Source organism: Haliotis cracherodii, unplaced genomic scaffold (assembly GCF_022045235.1).
Source record: "Haliotis cracherodii isolate W230 unplaced genomic scaffold, xgHalCrac1.p SCAF_2, whole genome shotgun sequence".
Classification (NCBI taxonomy): Eukaryota; Metazoa; Mollusca; class Gastropoda; order Lepetellida; family Haliotidae; genus Haliotis; species Haliotis cracherodii.
Genome location: NW_027266275.1, coordinates 55948501 through 55970615, shown reverse-complemented (window position 1 = coordinate 55970615; position 22115 = coordinate 55948501). Strand labels below are relative to the sequence as shown.

General features: G+C 40.7%; 1 protein-coding gene across 4 annotated transcripts in view; it reads left to right on the top strand.

The window, feature by feature from the left end:
- The window catches only part of LOC139468269 (rho GTPase-activating protein 24-like), a 51407-nt gene extending 30378 nt beyond the window's left edge, over window positions 1-21029 (top strand). For all 4 annotated transcript variants that reach the window (XM_071250124.1, XM_071250123.1, XM_071250120.1 and 1 more), the window contains 2 exons: window positions 1397-1526; window positions 7513-21029. In XM_071250124.1, the coding sequence (XP_071106225.1) occupies window positions 1397-1526; window positions 7513-8845 (1463 nt within the window). In that variant the 3' untranslated portion in view covers window positions 8846-21029. The remainder of the gene's footprint in view (window positions 1-1396; window positions 1527-7512) is intronic.
- The last annotated feature ends 1086 nt before the right edge of the window (window positions 21030-22115 follow it).

The following is a 22115-nucleotide window of genomic DNA, read 5'->3' as shown; positions in this document are numbered from 1 at the left end:
ATTGAATTAAATCTTGAAAATATGTACACTTCACTTTTGCCTGTAAATTAATATTTCTGTGACATCATGTCATTGCCTGGCTTACGGGGAGATTGATCACTACCCCTGTAATTGAAATGATGTTCACCTATTGATGATGGATTCCATTCCATTTATATGTGCTGTAATTGCAATGACCTTTGCAACTGATACAGATAAGGGATATATTCCCAATACCATACTTCTTATTATTCCAATATCTGTTTGATTATAAAAAAATCAGTGTGCTAAATAAATATACAGCTTTTATCTAAAGAATATGAAAACTGTATGTTATCCATGAGGGTAGAAAGATCATTTAGCGATTCCGAAATTGATAATTCAGTTAAGTGATGTGACATCACATTGCTTAGTTATTTAGATCAATTTGATAAAACTATTTTTTTGTGCATGGATCTGTAGTTTGATCCCCTGACCACGTCACACCTAGAGATATTAAAAGATTATGTTTTTTGTTACCCTGCCTGGCGTTTGACATAAGGAAATAAACAAGGACTGGTCAGCTCAGAGTCAGGATACTGTGTCTGAGTGGGGTATGCATGTTAAACTGTGGCATGGTAACTCAGAGGGGTAGTGTCATGAAACTAGCTAAAGTCTGGACCAGTACAAGCAGCCACACACATGCAGGCATGTTGCTATAAGTGAAATAATCTTGAACGTGATGTTAAACCCCATTTCACATCACCACACCATTGTTCATGACATCACTGATTGATAATGATTGATCCGAATGAAAGACTTCATGAAGTCGGAGTTCATACCTTAGGCATGCCAGAGAGTGAGTTAGGTTTAACGCCGCTTTTAACAGTATTCCAGTTATATCACGATGTGTCAGCTTAATGTGGGAGGAAAGCCCGAAGTGATGCAGGTCTCAGACGTTTACCACTTTGATGGAACCCGCGAGCACGAGTATGGTGCTGACAAACCTAGAAACATAATCGGGGCAAACTGGGATTCGAACCAACAATCATAGGTTTCTGGCGTGCCCAAGGGACGCAACACTGCACAGCGAATCGCGGCACCTTAGACGACTGGTCCACCCGTGCCCCCTGGGCATGCCAGAAACCTTTGATTGTGGTTTGGAAACCCGGTTTGCCCCAATTATGTTTCTAGGTTTAAAGCTGTGTATATCCCATCACTCACTCACTCACTCACTCAAGAATGTGTGAAGCCCTGTTGTTGAAGCCATTGCTTGTCTTGTTTAAGACACAGGGTCATTCCCCACATGAGTAGAATGTGTGAAATCGAGTCCCCGTAATATTGCTTGAAACATGAAACAGCTCTCACTGATATTTACCATCTGTACCTGTTTCCTTCATTGCAATAAAGCCTGAATGATCACTTCTGACCTTTGCAGCCATATTTGGTCAGAACCTGGAGGAAGCGATGAAGTTCACCCACAGTGAGGGGAAGCAGATCCCAGCCATCATAGAGAAGTGTGTTGAGTTCCTCTACGCTAATGGACTGGAAGTCGAGGGAATCTTCAGGTGGGATTTCTAGGCAGCTAGGTCTCATTTCACAATTTGATGGCTTGATCTTGTTTTCATTCTGCTGGTCTAGTTGGTAAAGTGTTTGTTCACCAAATGTCTGGGTTTGATTTCCCACTTTTGGTGCAATTCTGGTGTCACCCACTGTGATATTACTGAAGAAGAAGTAAAAAGCTAATGCAAGACTGTACTCAGCAAGTGATGCCATCAGCTATGTAGATAATATTTAGGGGTGTTTTCCAGAAATCAAGTTGGACTGGTGCCTTGAGGTTCACTTTAGAAGAAAAAAAACCACTCCTCCCATGGTGGTGCTCATACTGATTGATTAATTGATTTAGAAATTTATAAAACGTGTTAAAAAAAAGTTTCCATGAACTAAAAGCATTTCGCTTGAACACATCCCAGCATCACTATAATCACCATATTCCAGCATCACTATAATCACCATTTATCATCCAAAACTGGCTCCCACAGGAAATATCGCTTGGATGAGATCAAGCGATATCTACACTGTTGATATCGCTGCAATGAAATTACATCACAATGCTTTGCAGATCATTGTGCTGTCACTGGTTTCTATGACGTCACAATCAAATGACATCACTAATGGCTCTGCAAATGAAGCTGTTAGCAGTACTTTTTACACTGAAGACACACTTAATTACTGTCTACAAATTGAAAAAGTTGAAAGAATGATGTTGGATGATAAATAAAATCTCACCCTTGTGTCTTTTGAAATCAAATATATCAACACTCGTTGATAAAAGTGGTAAAAATCCTTGGCAAGCCTCAGAATTTTTTCACCTTTATCAACTCGTGTTGATATATTTGATATCAAAAGACACTTGGGTGAGATTCTCTATATCCCAGTATCACTATAATCACCATATCCCAGCATCACTATAATCACCATATCCCAGTATCACTATAATCACCATATCCCAGCATCACTATAATCACCATATCCCAGTATCACTATAATCACCATATCCCAGTATCACTCTAATCACCATATCCCAGCATCACCATAATCACCATATCCCAGTATCACTATAATCACCATATCACAGCATCACTATAATCACCATATCCCAGTATCACTATAATCACCATATCCCAGCATCACCATAATCACCATATCCCAGTATCACTATAATCGACCATATCCCAGTATCAATATAATCACCATGGAATGGAACAGATCATGAGAAATGCCCGACCTGTAGAAATTGCAGACATATTTATTCCTCAGCCGATACACATGATCTCTGTTGTGACTGTCGCAGCCTTTGCAAGCCGGACTACAGATGTTTACATGTTCTCAACTCACAGAGAAAGCTTTTCACACATATTTACGTAAATGTCAGAAATGTAATGTTGACCAGTGAACTTAATCCAAGGATGCTGGACATGGACCTTCCTCTGCCAAGAAACCCAACCGTGTAACCAAGCCAGTGGTGCCCTCTACTGTAGCGGTCGTTGAGCCACCTCCTGCATCTACTTCACTATCAGTAGAAGATGATGATGTGTCTGGCAGCTTCTTACATGAAATATTCCCACCAAAATGAATTGGTCACCTGTCCCCCGTGCACCCGTTACCATGCCTACGTTGGTTCGGCCTGCAGCCACGGACGTCTGCACGGTCATGACTAAGGACAGCATATCCACACCAGCTACAACTATACCTACTGTCGACCCTCCCGGCGCTCTCCCCTGACCGTCAGCCAAGAGTTGCCTATCATACCCCGTTCCTCAGCGAACAGACCTCGCCGTCACAGACCACAGTCACTCCCAAGACCGTCAGCCAAGAGTTGCCTATCATACCCCGTTCCTCAGCGAACAGACCTCCCCGTCACAGACCACAGTCACTCCCAAGACGACATCTGCAGTATCGACTTCACTGGGGTTCAATACTTCACGTAATTCATCCTCTCCTTTAAATATGGAATGGAAGAGCTGGGAGTGATCACGCACCTTCGGTAATGATTGTCATCGTTCATCAAAGAATCACTGTAGGGGAGATCGACAGTCACGGTATCGACCATCTAATGTTTGACATTTGAGGGATTGACATTCAAGGTATACAAATCGACATTCACTGGATCAACACTCTAGGGATCGATGTCTGAGCGATCAAAGTTTCCAGGATTGACATTCTAAAGATAAACATCATGCCAAGATGATCTCCATCCTTCTGAGGATGATTATCACTCGGATTCAGCATCGACATCACAGCTGGGATCATTATCCTCCTCCCGTGCATGGATATCGTCATCGGCACCGTGGTCACCTCCAGTATTGCCAGTGGGATGTCCGCTTTAAGACTCACCTCTACCATATACCCCATTCCTGTTTGCCAACAGAATTCAAGAGGTTGCTCAAGATGTCACTCGAGACACGCATCTTCAGATTTGTGGACTTACTCAAGCTCCAGAAGCAGCACTTCAAAGAACAATAGAAGAAAGAGTGCCATCAACCTGAGGTTAACCCATCATAGTGTCAAAAAACTATTCCTTTTGTGGCAGAGGTTGCGGCCGAGTCCCTTGTAGGCAGAAGTTTTCTTGCAGACAACTGGACCAAACTGGGTGACACCTTCGTCACTCAACTCCTCAAGATTGGGTATAGATTGCCATGGACAGGGACTCCTCCAACCAGGTCCATTCCCCATCAGAGAGAGTACCCAGACAGCCACCTTCAGGCTCTGCAAGGCTCAATCAGTAGGTTGACCTCCAAACAGGCTGTAGATTGTCTAGGTCCCAGCCCAGGTACCCCAGGGTTTTACTTGCCGATTTTTCTGGTTCTGAAGACAGCAACAAACTGTCCATGAGCTTCAATCTGAAAATGTTCTACACACCGTACCTCGAAGATCCCCCGCATTTTAGCATGACATCCATCGTGCTACTCCAAACAGTCATCCAGCCGAAAGACCACATGGTCAGTCTAGATTTGCAAGACGAAAATCTACACGTACCCATCCATCGGGAGCACTGTCATTACAAGTGGTTCATTTTCAAAGGCCTCCACTACCATTGGAAGTTGTTACCGTTTGGAATTTATTTTGCCCAGTACCTTTTTACTGTATTACGAAGCCAATCACAAAGTTCCTGCATGTTCGGGGGATAGTCTTCGAGGTGTATCTCAAAAACTGCATTCAAACCGATGCAGATTTAGACACCCTCGGGAAGCACCAAGAGTTCTATTCATCAACTAGGTTGGCTCATCAACGTCATGGAGTCCAGGACGACTCCCACTTGATGTCTGCAGTTCATCAGGGCTTTATTCGACATCAAGCAGGGCATGATGTTTGTTCCCCCAGACAGATGATAGAAGATACAACATTCAGTGGCGTTGGCACTCAGACAGCTGCTGCCTCTACGCCAATGGCAACAGCTGCTAGGTCTTCTGACAGAGGGGTCAACACCAGCTACGACTGATCCAATGTTTCTTATAGCTCTTCCTCCAGGATGACAACTGCTGGGTTCTGATCAACTTCCCGGAATCACTACATCAGGATCTTCAGTGGTAGCTAATGAAGTCGAATGTCTTTGTAGCCCTTCAACCCAACTCTATACTAATTCGTCGACGCCTCCCTATCCTGACCTGCCCAACCTTCACCAATGGAATGGTGTGTCCATTCGATGACTTTGGGAGGGGTTTTGCCACCACTACCCAAGACAAGATGCTGACCACTTCTCAACCAGGTTCAGCGATCGGCTCCCAAGTTTTGTCTCTCCCATCCCAGATCCTCAGTCATGGGACCACGACACTCTGGCCATCTCATGGGAGAACCTAAACTCCTACACCTTTCACCTGACAAGCCTCTTACCTCAGGTACTTCAAAAAGCAGTGATCACACACTAACTTCGGCTGCTATTGGTGGCACCCTACTGGCCAGCTTGATGTTGGTTCACAGGAAGAAAGTTCAACTATCTTCCGCTGAGGGACTCTTCTACTCCAGCCTCACTCCCTCCCGCTGCACCCGTCAACTGAAACCCTCCATCTTTGCATATGGCTCATCTCGAGAAGTCACCTGTCACCAAAGGATATTCAAAAAGAGTAGCCAAGACCATCACTGAAGCTCACCACAACTCCACCAAGGCCTCATATGATGATAAGTGGAAGGAATGTTAAGGTAATTGTCGGGCTTGCGACATCACCACACTGACTACTGCTTCTCCTCAACAGGTTGCAGAATATCTACAGCATCTGAGATTGACTTGGAAACTTAAGGTCTCCACTTTGGCAACACATCAACTGGGAACAACTCTGTCATTGCCACAAAAAACAGATCGAAGATCTCCATGGTTGCTGAGCTACAATCTCTCATTCGGTCCTTCAAGTTGGCTGACCAATCGTCTCAATTCCGCCTCCTACTTGGGAACCCTACTTGCCATCCTTCATCATCTGACACTGCGGATTATGAACAACAAGCACTTTTAGTTGATCACCGTAAAGTCGTTTTTTTCTCCTGGCCCTTGCAACTGCTGCTACAGTGAGTTCAATCCATTTCAACAGAGTCTAGTTTGAGTGACTACACAATGGGAAGATCTGTCTTGGGCTTTGATGGGACTTCATCACAAAGAATCAACTTCAGGGTAACCAGACAGGGTGTTTACTATCTCTTCATTGGCATCCATTTTAAACCCAGACAACCATGAAGACTTCTCCTTATATCAGGTAAAGGTTTTCTGCACCTCCCTCAAGGCTGTGACACTGCTCAGATGTTCCTGGAAGTGACTTTCCATGGCGGACACCATGGAAGTCTTGCATACCAGTCTTCTTCTAGCTCCGCAATTGCTGGGTTGCCTCCTCCTGTGACATTCAATCCACATTTGACTAGCCTTCCCCTCTACTATGATGGCCCTGCACAGCAACTGCACTCTGTCTGTCATCATGGAGGGTTATTGTTTTCGCTGTCCACTATCTGATGATGTTCAGGGCCTGCACCAATTTTATCCGTTGGTCCTGTCGCAACAGTTGATGGCTGCCCACCAGTGCAGACTGATTATACCATGTACCCACTTCTACAGCCCAGTACTGAGGGCAAAGTGACTCATCTGTAGAGATTCCAGATTTAAATATGAAGTCTCAGCAAGGCAAGGCTGTTGTTGCAGTGTCCCAAGCCCTTAACAGCTCACCTCTGCCCTGTGCATGTGATGTCTTAGCACTGGTTTGATGATACTCATATAGATACTGTCGATCGTTCCCTCTTCTGGCATGATTGATAGTTTTGATGAAGCTTTACAAAAGATGCCAAGCTGGGTCACCTGATTTGTCCGTTGATATACAAGCTGTGTAGTCAGTCGTAGTTGTGTGGTCTGTCTTGTAAAACTGACTGAATTGAGACCATTCCAGATTGGTTATAAGTCGTGGCTGAATAGGTCCCTATTCAAAGACGGTCATTTGAGTAAGATTTGTCCTATGTAACACATGTTATACCCAATTTCATGAGTAAAGGGGTCACATCGCCTCTTATGGTGTTTTTCCCTACTCACAAGTTCTTTTAAGACAGTGTAATAACTATTTGTTTGTTTCACTGTTGAGCCCCAGATTCCTCGTATATATCACACTGTATGCCCTACCAATCCGCTTTAAGAAAGAGCATGATGTGGCAGGGGTAGTCAGGTGATCGTATCATGTAAGGTAACAATGCACATGATTACAGTGTGTGACCCATTTGTTTGGGTGATGCTGGGATGTGTTTGGGCAAAATGTTTTTAGTATCTGGAAAATTTGTTTTTAGCATGTTTCCACACAAGTATTGAAAGAAGATGGAAGAAATGCATAGTGTGAGATAGGATAAGTATATAAATATACAATTTAATGTACAATTTTCAATTTTATATATTTCTATAAAAAAATATCGAAATAGTATCAAACAGATGTTGATTCTGTCTCAGAATGATTCAGAATGCTTCCATGTCACATAGCCATGGTAATATGTCATCTTCTGATCACTCTTGTTAATGTGTGTCTCTCTTTGTAGGTTACCAGGCCGTACATCCCTAATAAGAGAACTGAAAGAGAAATTTGATTGTGCTGAGGCCGTGTCCTTTGATATGCTTCAACCTGATGTCAACAGCGTGGCCTCTTTGCTGAAGCTGTACTTCCGAGAGCTGCCCGAATCCATCATCCCCTGTAAATTGTACCAGCGGTACATGAACCATGCGCTCAGGTTCATTGATGCCAAGAATGAAGAAACCCAGGACAAATGTGTAGCAGAACTACAAGGTGCCATGCCCGACATGCCTAAGGACAATTACTGCATCCTGAAATACCTATGCAAATTTTTACATGACATTGGTGAAAAGAGTGACATCAACAAAATGACTGTAAATAACCTGGCCACGGTATTTGGTCCTAACATCATCCGACACATGGATGATAACCCAGAACTGTTCATGGTCACTGCAGACCTCACCCAGAAGCTTGCCTACATGATGATCAAGAATTTTGAAACTGTATTTACATTGGAGTACAGGGAGGATGGGAATATTAACGTGCCCGAGGCCGACCTGCTGAGGTTGTCCACATGGGATGCCAACCCAGTGCTGAGTCCTCAAGCGGCTTCCACCAAGTCTGACTGTCGGTCTGCCCTGCACGATCTGAAGTCTTTGGACTTGGCATTTGCTGATGAAGTGTTTGACCAGCTTGCCCAGAATAGTCAGTCACCAAATAGTCCTGGGAGTCCGTTTGTGTTTGTGGAAAATAAAACTGGTAGTGAGAATTGTACTCTGGGTTTTGACCCGTTGAATGTTCATGATGAAAGGCGATCGAACACTCTTGGTGCACGTCCAATTCCTCCCAAACGAAAATCTAAGATAGCTCGTGGTAGAAGAATAAGCGAAAGACGACCAGGTAGTGACAGTGAAAGCAAGTCTCAAGAAGATCCTTCCCAAAGGCTTTCAGATAGTATTAAAGAAGCCTTAGATCAGAGACATGAAACACCATGCCCGAGAGTGTACAGTAATGGCACATCATCACACATGAACAATAACACGTCTGCTAAAGTAGAAGTAGATGGCAAACTGCAGCCATCCGAGGCTCATCTGCTGGCTCAGAGTGAGGCTCTGAAGATGGAGCTGGTGAATACAAAGACCCGCTATGGGGAAACATTGAAGAAGTTCCAGGATGACCTGTCCTCGTTGAAAGACAGGTATGAGAAAAGGATTGATACAATGGAAGCCATGATCAAATCACAAAATGCATGTCTGCAGAAGGAGAAGAAGGATCGGGCAGAGGCTGTAGAGAGAGTGGTGATTCTTCAGGCACAGTTACATGAGTATCAGATGCAGTATGGTGAGATACAGCATAAATAACATGGAATCTCTTCTCCTCAGGGGACAAACACCACACTTGCTTTGGATGTGGAGTGAAAAGGGTATCATCGGGATCAAATGGATTTCTTCAAGGGACACACAAACATACCGATCCGTTGCCTGATAGTCCTTTGAACTCCCCGTGAACTGACTGGATCAGTTGGGGACATGTCCTGCCGTGCTACCAGAGCAAGAACAGTGGAAAGTGTGGTGCTTTTACAGTTTCAGCTACAGGTGTAGGAGATGCAGCATGGAGAGATTCAGCTCCATTATCACTGAATGGTCAGAGAGTTGGCCATAAACCTAACTTACTTACTTGCTCACTTCACAGGGTCATTACCATTGATGGGTGTCTGTGTTCACACAGCTGGTTCTGATGGAGGATTTCACAGCATTTTACAGTGATTTCCCACTATTTCACATGGTGTTTCTGAATTCATGGAGAGCTGGTAATGCAAGATTGAATTCTGTAGTTGCAGAATTCAGCAAATTCTGTAATTCATTGCATATGTGCCTTGAAGAAGTTGTTGCGGTGTGGCATGGAGTTGCTGGTGATGTGCTGATATAAACGTGGTGTGTATCTTGTGTCTGTTGTTATGTAATGTCTACTGTCCATTACATGTTCAAAGGCAGCTGTGAGGATACGGATAAGCTTTGGACGTCTACTCTTGCCAAATTTTTGGAGAAGGTTTGATGTTTCCCAACACCATGAGTTGGAAAGCCAGAACCAATATTGTATTGAACATTCAAAGAAATATCTGAGAATAAGATTTTGTGCTGTTTGAGAAGGTTATGTGGCCAGTGTTGACTAACAACATGTAATATGGCCATGATTTGACACCAACTTGTTGTGTGTCTATCTACATGCTACCATCCAAGTCACATATATTAATTTCTTGGTTTACTGCGGACTGCTATTCATTCTTACCGGTATTCTGTCTACTCCAAAATATGTTATTGAGCCAGATAAAATTATTTCCTTGTTTTACTTTGAGCCTACCCTTATTTTTTCAAATGTAACAAACGTAATGTGCTTCATTGAAAATATAGTTCTCCTTCTTTCTATATTTTTTTCATTTTGCCTTCAGCCAAGAAACAAGAAATTTAATTTATGATTAATAAATGTAAGTTGAGTACCGAATTCGACGTAACAAGCGCCCACGGCAATATTTGCTATTATATTGGCAAGTGAACAATCCCAATTGGCACCCCTTCCGATTGATCAATGTACGCAAGACTTATTTATTCGTGTATAATACGCACTCGCATGTTATGTGCACCCTTAATTATGGGAAAATAAATTCTGGAAAAATATATCTGTCGTATATAAACAGTCAGGCCGTCAGCATAAACCACAAAATTTATCTTTCAACTCTGTTTTTTCCACCAAAATAATATTCTAATAAGAGCCCCCTATTTCTAATTTTGAGAGCACCCTGGGCACTTATTACGTCAAATACGGTTATATCAGTTCAAAACACATCCTCAAGCTATGTTATCTGTCAAATAAGAAAATAAGATTCCAAAGTAATGTAACTGTGAAAGTTAAGCAGCAAGAAGGCTAGTCACCTTGTAGTATCTGTCGTTTAGTCTCCATTATGTCCCAGACTGCCTTGAAGTGAACGTCAGAGTTTAATTTCAAAGTTTTACATAAAATCAGTTCTAGAAATAATCTCAAAATCTGTTATGAATGAATTTCATTATTCACATGATCAGCACAGTTTTATCACCCTGGGGCATTAGAATGTGTTCATGATAGTCAACTTTGTAACTGTACTTAACAAATGACATGCAGGATGTTATCCTTGTCACGTGAGAATTTACAACAGTAACAGCATTTGGAAAGTATGCTGGTAGAACTAGGGCGAAAACATTATTTTCCAGTATTACATACCCCATTTTACAAAATAACTTTCTTTTAATAGATTAGAGTGAGTGAGTTTGGTTTTACGCCGCTTTTAGCAACATTCTAGCAATATCACGGCGGGGGACACGAGAAATGGGCTTCACACATTGTACCCATATCGGGAATCAAACCCGGGTTTTCGGCGTGACGAGTGGACGCTTTAACCACTAGGCTACCCGACTGCCCCTAATAGATTAGAATACATACTTGTATAAAAATCCATGGTCTCTTTCATAGACTAAGTGTTGAAGTTGCTGTTGGTTTCTGGTTGCAATAGTTGTTTCGTATAAGTCCTTTATTTCAAGTAAACATTGTGGTGCTGTCCATGGTGCAGGATTTACACATGCTTTCTGCTGACTATTTCACGTGTGCCAACTGATAGAGGAATTGTTTGTTTACACGTCCAATTTCTTTTAGAATTTTGTTTGTCTGAAAAGTGTGATTAATCAAAACATGCACACCATTATTCATAGACACACTCTACATTTGGTGAAATCCTGGTTTGGGCTGTACCAGGCACACATATTGTGATGTCCCAGTTTTAGCATTCCTGAGGACAAATATTTTCCAAGAAGCTTCTTTGCAGCAATATATTTTTCTAAGTACAACGAGTATGTCAAAAGGTGCAATGAACTCATCATATACTAGTAGGGACTCACACACCAAACAAGACTTGAAACATCATATTGTAACCTATCTATATTAGTTGATCTGTGCCTTGATAAGCAGGAACATACATTTGTATTTTTGTTGACAATTATTATAGATCTTTTCATGCATGTAATCAAATATACTTTCAACTAATGAACAGTTGTGTAGAAAACAGCATGATGAGTGATAGTGTGCCACTGTCCACACTCCCTCTCTGTATAGGTTGCAGTGTGAAGGAATGTTTCTGACTTAAAGCCTCAGACAGAAATAACACCAACTTGCAAAATATCTATGTGACAATGGAGCATTTCTGTCTTCGATTTGTTGGATTAATTTTGAACTATATCCAAAGTTTTCCACTGAATTGTTTGCGTATGTATTGAAAAAACATTGATTGTTATTATGTTTTACAAAAAAGGTCAGAGTAGCCTAGTTAATACCATATAGACCAGGGTTAATTATGTACATGGAATCATTCTCGATAATACAGTGTATTATGTCCCTATTGTATGATAAATGCCCTGGTTTGACTCACCACCTGTAGTTTTGTATACTATCACCATCACCATCACCATCACCATCACCATCACCATCACCATTCTTCTCATCAGAAACTTTGCACACAATCCCTCTTAGGTGTAGTTTAATTGGACGATGCTGTGGTGCCAGATATGTCCTGTATATTTATCATGATAGAATGGAGATTTAATACACTGGATAATCAAGGTCCCTTACACAGTATTATCAAACAGAATACTCGTCATCCGGCTCATCTATTTGTGCTGATGACATGAACTGACTGACGAGGGATCTGCTGGGCCTGAGAGTCAGTCCCTTGGACTGAGTGAGATCCTTGGTTTGTCAGCACTGTACGTCTCCTAGTGGATTTCATCAAACCTCTACAACTAGCATCACTACTTTCTTGCCGACCCGTGAAGATCCAGGGTAGAATAGGTCTTCAGCAACCCATGCTTGCCGTAAAAGGTGACTATGCTTGTCGTAAGAGGCAACTAATGGGATCGCAATTGCGTGGATCGATGCTCATGATAGCTCTCATATAGCTGGAATATTGCTGAGTGTGCTTAAACTATACTGGATACTATTAAAAGCAGTGTTAAGCCAAACTCACTTACTCCAGTATCAGTCCCTTGATCACTCTTGCTTCTATCATCAGATGTCCGCCTCAAGCCTATAAAGGAGCACTTCAAACGTTTGGTGTTGTATAATTATGTTAACTTCTTATGTTTTGGTATTGGGGGGTTAATAGATCTGCAAGTTTTCTGTCAGACCAAATCAATTTTCAGGGAATTTACACTACATGTCAGGGGTCTTTGGGTAGCCTAGTGGTTAAAGTGTTCGCTTGTTACTTTGAAGGCTCGGTTCGATTCCCCACATTGGTAAAATGTTTGAAGCCCATTTCTGGTGTCCCCCAGCCATGATATTGCTGGAATATTGCAAAAGACGGTGTAAAACAATACTCACTCACTCACTCACTACAGTTCATGTCCAAAAAGAATAGATCTAATTATTTCACTCTGAAAATGAACAGCATTTCTGTTATCAATATAAGAGCAACCAGAATGGAAAGGGAGTCATCAAGGAAAATCTCGAAATATCTCTTCCGCACCCCTGTTTTTATAAATCATTGCAAATAGGATTTTCATGACAACAGATTTTCTTTGAGGATCTCAACATTTTCACAATTACGTTTTTATGAGGGGAATGTCTAAAAACTTTAAGAATTTAAAGAAATGTTATACTGCATTGAAGGTTTGAAGTACTCCCTGACAAATTGTTAGAAGTTAGCCACAATATTGTCATTTTCCCTGCTGTTACACTTCACAAATCACAGACATCTCACTCACGTGCCTGGTAAATGCCAAAGAATTTCACTGTAGTTCTGCTTGACTTCTAGATATTTTTAGCATGCAAGTTCATGTACATATAATCAATAGATATGAGTTTCACCAAAGTGGTAAGTGTCTGAGACATGCATCACTTTGGGCTTCCCTCCCACATTAGGCTGACATGACATGGTATAAATGAAATACTGTTATAAGTGGCATCAAACCCAACTTAACCATTTACTTATCAGGACAAACAAATTTGAAACACATGATGCAAACATCTCTGCAAAATATCTAAAAAACGCCTCAAATAAAATACACTTCTAGGGCCTTCTGAAATACATATCCTCTTAATGATTAATCATGGACTTATGCCAGGTTCTAAATATAGTTTGTGAAACTGTATAGTCATATAGTGATTGTATATATATACACACCGGCTGTTATTTCTGTCTGTACAGTTCTCATTACATATCATGTCTGTGTTGTTTGGTCAATCGATGTATCAAACTTCAGCTTCATTATTTATTCAAGTTTATACACTGGGATCTGTTTCATGACATTCAAACCTCATCTAAAGGATGCTGTCCTATTTATGATGTAATCTTGTAAACTACATTACCTTAAGAATTATTGTGACTATGATCATGTCATAGAAAAACTTATGCTTTGACTTAGGAGTTCAAGAACTCAATAGTTTCAGTATCTGTATTTTGTTCTAAACACAATGACATTAACATTTAGGAAACAAGACTGGAACCTGTGAACAAGGTGGTGTTATTTGGGTATTATTTAGTCAGTATTTGGTTTTGATAGCCACACTATATCAGGGTTAGAATCTATGTCAATTTTGTCAATGCCAATCATTAAGCAATTCCTGTCTCATTTAAGTCAGATATTTTACTGCAATATGATACCTCCGCGTGCAGATCTGAAGTCTTGTCAGGTGAATTTTGTAATCAGCCAATCAGCATTGATGGCTTCTAAATTCTCAGTGCAAGTGAGCAAAAATGAATATAATCAGGGAGTTCTAAATGCTAATAAATAAATCTGTGCTGTTATAATACCATGGCATCTACACCTAAAAGGGTGTACTGTCAAGTGCACGTTTGTGTTCAGTGGTGCTTTTCTTTTGCTAAAATAAAAAAATTTGACTGGAGGTGGTGAAACAATGAAGTGAAATCATTTAGAATGAGGATTTCTGATTGGTACCCATGTGTCCTTCATGTAGAATTGATGTCAAAGTTCACTCAGGGTTCACATAACGCGACCGCCTATGGGAGTGTCCTCAGATCTTGACAAAGAGATGTATCGCATTATAAAAGATCAGACTTTAATCTACATGAAAGGAATCTGTCTTTGGAGAAGCAGCGTGTTAGGCCACACTTTTTGTATTCATGGTTTATGGATCTTTTACCCACAGATTATTGCAAGGCTAAAACGTTCTTGTGTTTCAGTACCAATGGCAAGTTTAAACTTATAGTTACAGGTAGGGCATTTTTTAAATAGGTTCATAGTGCCTAAGGCACATTAGGTGTCATATTTTTTCACAGAAAAAAATATTATATGAACCCAGTGATAAATGTACTATCCCAAAAGTACAAATATACATTTTGGACAGGGGATTCAATAGTTGAAAAGCGTATTATTACACTTGGAAAAGAAGGGGAGAAACCAGCTCAGGATAAAATAGTATGGTTCTTGTGGGCACACTTGTATGTTCCAAAGGGCACATCTACACATCTTGGTGAGTGCCCTGTGGCACACTTAAAAGAAAATATACTTCTGTCCTTGTCGGGGCCACGGGTGGCCCAGTCGTCTAAGGCGCCACGATTCGCTGTGCAGAGTCGCGTCCCTAGGGCACGCCAGAAACCTATGATTATGGGTTCGAATCCCCGTTCGCCCCAATTATGTTTCTAGGTTTGTCAGCACCATACCCGTGCTCGTGGGTTTCACTGAAGTGGAAAACGTCTGAGACCTGCATCACTTCGGGCTTTCCTCCCACATTAAGCTGACACGCAGCGATATAACTGGAATACTGTTAAAAGCAGCTTTAAACCCAACTCACTCACTCACTCTATCCTTGTCATGGTTATGTTGAAATGTAATAAAACTAACTGGGTATGTCTGAATATATTTTGTTTTCCTAGGAATAGAGTCTGGGTTTGTGGGATTTTCAGGGAAGTAGATGGCAATTCCGTGTCAGGAAGACCTCTTCCTTTACAGGAACTTGTGTCATTTCATATGGGTTTCTCTTTATTCACTGTTTTATATTATCACTGATGTGTCTGTCCAGATTATCAGTTATTATTTAGCCATTTACTTTTACGCATCTCACTTATATGTTTACTTTCCATCAAAAATAGAAGGGCTGCAAATACAAAAATCTTTGTTTGTTTGAGTGGCTTTTTGCTGCAGTCTGTTGATACATAAATCAACTTTTTTAAATGTTGCCTTATGCTTTCATGGTATCCTATTCAGGGAGGACTTAGCCCTGTGGTTCCTACATTTGCTTGCCATGGAGCCAGTCCAGGTTCAGTTCCAATATTTGTTTGAGTGTAGGTGTCCTAGTAGGGACATGGGTTTATCATTGCGTGAATGATTCAGATTCTGGTCTATGGGCGGCATTACTGGTGTTAAAAGACTTGGTGTAAAAATATTTATTTCTAGAAGTGTGTATGCCCCTTTGCACCAGGAAAAATTCTGTATGTGGGTTGAGCTTTATTTAGTGAAACGATTTGGTAGGAACCCGGTTTGTCAGGTAAGACAATGAAATGATTGTGTTCAGAACATCTGCATTATTACATGATTTGTTAATGCCATGAGGGCACTGATAGCCCAGTCATCTAGTGTGCAGGAATCTGCTATGCAGAGTTACATCCGTTAGGCATGCCAGGAACCTATCACCGTGGGTTCAAATCCTGGTTCCCCCTAATTAGTTTGTCAGTACCATCAAAGTGGTTAAAAAAGACCTGCATCACTTCTGGGTTTCCTGCCATGCCATGATATAACTGAAATACAGAGGCATCAAAGTAAATTCACTCAGCAGCCTAAGAGTTAATGCCAATATTTTATTATCTGGACAATATCACCTGCATGGGTTCTGTTCACATTAACAGGGTTTCACTGTATAATTGAGTGAGTGAGTATGGTTTTACACAGCTTTTAGCACTATTCCAGCAATATCACGGCTGGGGATACCAGAAATGTTCATCACACGTTGTACCCATGTCGGGAATTGAACCCAGGCCTTCGGCGTGACGAGCGAAGGCTTTAACCACTAGGCTACGCAAGACCGCCCCATTTCACTATATAAGAATTTATATGCATTGGACTTGGTGTCCACACCTTCCTTTTTTTTGTAGCTTGGAATGCCACAACCCAATAGCTCAACCCACACTGAGAATGTTCGATTCCTGTGCTCGAACTGAATACCTCTGGTAGTTCTATTTATTATTTTGGCCTTGAGGGAGTACCACTCTTAAGAAGGGAGTGTATCTTTATTCATATAATTTCAATCATACATGTATGTAGACATTTTGTTTTCACATCGGGGCAGTCGGGTAGCCTAGTGGTTAAAGCGTTCGCTCGTCACGCCGAAGACCCGGGTTCGAATCTCGACAATGTGTGAAGAACATTTCTGGTGTCCCCCGCCATGATATTGCTGGAATATTGCTAAAAGCAGTGTAAAACCAAACTCACTCACTCACTGTTTTCACATCAATGTACCTTCATGAAATGGGTATAGCGATGTACTCTACATCTTTAAGTTATGGGGGCATGCGTGGCCCAGTCGTCTAAGGTCACAGGTTATAATATAACATCTGGATGATAGGCTGGCCTCATGAAGTCTCTAGTCTATTCACTGTGCAGAGTTGCGAACCTTGGGCACAGCTGAAACTAAAATGGTGGGTTCGAATCCCAGTTTGCCACAATTATGTTTCTAGGTTTATCAGCACCATACCTGTGCTCACTCTGGGCTCTCCTCATACACTAAGCTGATACGCCGTGATATAACTGGAATATTGTTTAAAGCGGCCTCAAGAACAACTCTTCACATTAAATATATGTTCTGTTTCTCCATGCATCTGTGTCACAGGAATGGACTGTGTTAAAAAAGTTAAGCAACACCCTTCTTCAGTTTCATACTTTCCAAACCGACATGCTTTGTTTAGAAATCCCTACACATGGCATTGACCTCACTTGGCTGGATGTCTGAAATACTACAGGTACCTGGTGAACTGTCAGTACAAAGACACCTTATGTTCCACGAGATGGTCACCAGTGCTGAGTCACATCAGGGTGCACAGGAGCAGAGGAGGCAAATAGAAGGGTAACTTATTAACTGTTGCGTGGTACTGTTGCAGAACATGTCATTAGATAATCTGGTTTGGTTTCTGTTTTTCAAAATGAATATGTATCTTTGCTTACAAATACAAATGTATTTCATCAGGATATTGATACTAGATGCAATTATTAAACATTGCAATTCAATACAGAAATATATAGTAAGTGTATAAAAGTCATATTTTTCCAGGTGTATATTTCCCTTTACAATTGTCCCACTAACAATGAGAAAACACTTGGTATTTTCCCTAAAACCAGTGAAGTTATGATGACGGTTTATCATACAATAAAACTGTTGTCCAACTGGTGTTTTGCCTGTCTCCATGTTGGAGGTGGTGAGTTGAAGTGAAATGGATTTTAACCTTGCATCCAAGATAATTGCACTTATATCGCGATGTGTGTGCACGTGTGTGTGGCTGCTTGTACTAGTCCAGACTGATGCTGATTTATAGTGCTAGCCCACTGAGATACCATGCCACAGTTTTAACATGAATACCCCACTAAGACACAGTATACTGACCCCAAGCTGACCAGTCCTTGTTTTAGCCCCTTAAAATTAATGCCGAGCATCAGACAGAGTAACAACATGTACCATCTTTTAACAACTTTTGGTATAGTGAGGCTAGGGATCAAACCTTCTGCTCTCCTGGTGAACGCTCTACCACTAGACCACGGAGGCAGTCCCATGTTAGAGAGGCAAGGTAGAAATGGTACACTGAATTCAAGACTTCCTGTAAAGAAGCCTGAACTTCCTTACTGTACATAAGTTCTATGTAAGTGTTCCCATTGTGTCACCAATATCTTTCACGTCTCATTTCTTATACGTGTGGTTGCTTTCATGCATTTAATCTCAACTTCATCTGGTTCTTTGACTATGGCGTGTATGAGCAGTTGCATTATGGGTAACACAACGTATGTCCTTGTTGCTTATCCAACTTTACGTCTACTGACTCCCTTGTGCAATTGCCTGTTCAAGATTATTCTGTTTGAGAAGAATGTCACCAATTTACACAATAATAGTGGTATATTTTCATATATATTGTTATACAAAATCAGACTAATGATTGGTTTATATTTTGCACCATGAAGAGTGGTGCTACCCTTATACTTTGTATAACACATTACATTGTAACACATTACATATGCTACTCAAAGAAGTTTAAGGACACCTGATTATTTTATATTACCATATTTAATCTCTCATGCCAGGTCACCTTGTCCTCGGAGCAGATGCCATGACAAATTAACTAAAGTAAAACTAAAGCATTGGGTGTTCTTTAACTTCTTATTGGGGGAGTCATGCACTTTACCGGGTGCACTTTTGCAGATTTCAGTTAACGCCAGATGGAGGATAATACTCACATTGCCAGCTTGAAGCTAAGCTAGGTTAATGAATTGACCCAACTAGCCAACATCCTACCACAGGACCACAGGCATTGTCACAAATAATTCGTGCTTGTTTACAGAGTCATCAGCATTCGATTGTTTACCGTTATGCGCATCTGCAGAAGCCATTTTCACCAAGAAAATCAAAACTTGATAAAAGTGTATGGGAGTTTTCTCAAATTACATTTGATTAATTTGTTTAAAGAGATAGCTAACCCATAACCTACCTCACTAACCCTAAGGATTGTAAATGGGGGCCTAACCCTTAGTATTGTAAAGGGTTGTTTGATTGGCAAGTAGTGCCCAACACTAAGGATAGTGATTTTGTTTTTTGTTTAACGCTGCACTCAACATTATTCCAGCTATATGACGGCAGTCTGTAAATAATCGAGTGTGAACCAGACAATTCAGTGATTGACATGAGCATCGATCTATGCAATTAGGACACCATGACATGCATCAACCAAGTTAGCGATCTTGACCACCAGTTCCCGTTAATCGCATCTTACGACAAGCATAGTCACCTTTTACAGCAAGCATGGGTTGCTGAAGACCTATTCTACCCTGTATCTTAATGGGTCCTAAGGATAGTGAAGGGATGTTTGATCGGAAAGGGGTACCTAACCCTAATGATTGTAAGGGTGTGCTCGATCAGAAAGGGGTTCCAAGGGATAAGAATAGAGTTGGGGTTAAATTACCCTAACACAACAAACCTAGGGATCAAAGAGGCATGCAAGATCTGAGCCCACTTGCACAAAGCGATCTTGGCGCTACGACTATTGTAAGCCTATGTTAAAGTATGGGAGTTCCGATCGTCTTAGTGCTAAGATCGCTTTGTGCAAGTGGGCCTTGGTGAAGCGAGAGCCAGTCAGCAGCCTCAGCCAATTAGTGCTATGGTAAGCTGTGCCCGGTAAACTGCAATGTTGCCCTTTTGAGTAGTAGACAAAGTATGGTAATAAAACTCTTGAATATTTTCAGTCGTGGATACATTTCTGCGAAAAATCAACTGCTTTGTGATTGTATACATACAGTTGAACTGCTGCTGTTAAGTTTCTACTAAATGTTGAATGACAAATATTTGTTGTCTAGTTCAGTGTAATGTAAACTAAATTTGTTTCCTCATATACTGAATGTACAGGCTGATATTTATTTTATTGAATGTGTTCAATATGTTGTGCATAATTGAGATGGTCAGGTGTGATGCTATGCTGTTGTTATAATAGAGAATATTATTGGTTTAAAAAGGTGCACATCCCTGAACTTCATGAACTCTTAATAGTCTTTACAATCTGTTCCTTGTTCAACGATCATTTGGGCCAAATAGTTGTTTCTCAATTTACAGATTTGTTCGCCGATAATTAACTCTCATCCAGGTCATCATAATATTATTTCCGCTGCTTTTTGTGTTTGCATTTTTTGCTCAAGTATGTATTTAATTATGAAGATTTGTTGCAAATTTTACATGATCAGTTAGCAGAAAGCAGTGAGACGCAAACATTGGTGCATGTCCTGTTTCCACTTCCCAGCAAACACACAAACTACACAAGGAGATAATACAGAACACTAATATTGCTTACTTAACTGTGAATAATATCCATTGAATGCTGTTTCATGCAGACCTACTGCTTGATTTAAGCAGTGGCCATGGCTTTTTCTCAGCTCTGTGTTTGATAGCTGTGTGGTCTAATATGTGATTCTTACATTGTATCAATTGAATTTTTGAATCTAAATTTCTATGTTGCGACCTGTTTTTGTACCAAGATGCTCAATATGTCCAACCTTTCATTCCTTGCAATGTTACGTGTAATTTACTATGTTGAAAGTTTAAAATGTGTCATGTGACTAAAACAGTGCTTTCTGCTTCTTTTACGTAGCATGGACCTTTGGTGCAGATGTTTGTATGTGTAATATTTGTGCTAGTTTCACACTGTTTAATAACACCCCAGCAATGCACGTCACTCCAACATATGATAATATCGGCTTGTGTATTTACTCCTATATTGATGCAATGCTTGCCATGTCAGGTACCCTCAATAAACTATATTCACACGGAACAGATTTGCAGTGTTGTGATTATTTTAGTTTTTTTGTTTGTTAGTTGTTTAATGCCGCACTCAGCAATATTCCAGCTTTATGACGATGGTTTATCAACAATCAAGTCAGGACCAGACAATCAAGTGACTGACATCATGAGCATCGATCCTGCCAATTGGGATACGATGACATGCATCAACCAAGTCAGCAAGGCTGTCCACCCGATCACGTTAGTCATCTTTTACAAGCCTTGTCACCTTTTACGACAAGCTTGGGTTGCTGAAGATCTATTCTAACCAGAATCTCCATAGGTGATTATTTTATGTCAGTTCTATAAACCTGTGGAAATGATGTTGAAAAGTTGAAATAAAGGACAAAAGTATGCAATAATAGTGAAATGTTACGAGATCATTATTTAAATACGAATAATGAACTCAAAATACAACACAATACCATCAACAACTCACAAACAAGACGTCATATGTACAGAAAGAACAATGTGTACTGAAGAAGTCTGTTCACAAAAAGGACACTTAACTGCTAAAGGACAATAAAGAATGCCAGATAGCGCTGCAAATTGTAAAACATTCACAGTTGATACTAGCTCAGAATGTTTTAAAATAATTTTGAAATATATTCAACATTAGGAATCCGGTAGAATCTTCCTTATTGGTAATGCAAAGTAAAGTTGATAGAGTCTTGCCTCCAGGACATGACAAGCATTCAGAATGCAGTAGTTTCGAATGTTTCTGTTTTCAGGGGGTTACTCATTGTAGAGGTGGTGTCATGGACCAAATTGTGCATTTATGTTTTGTTTTATCTTCCGACATTTCGAAGAATTGCTGCTGTGGCTGATAATTAAACTGAACAAGGGAGATAACTCTCCAAACACTTCAGTAATAATTTTCTACTCAAGTTGTCATCATACTCAACTTGTACTTGGATACTCAGGAAACTTTTTTAAACCTACTGCTGTTACACATGTAACTCTATGACAATGACCTCTTGGAGACTTCCACAAACCTATACATGACCGGGCAACTCTACATCCATTAAAATTCAAGGTTCAGATTGGACATCAAATATGCCTGTATCAAGG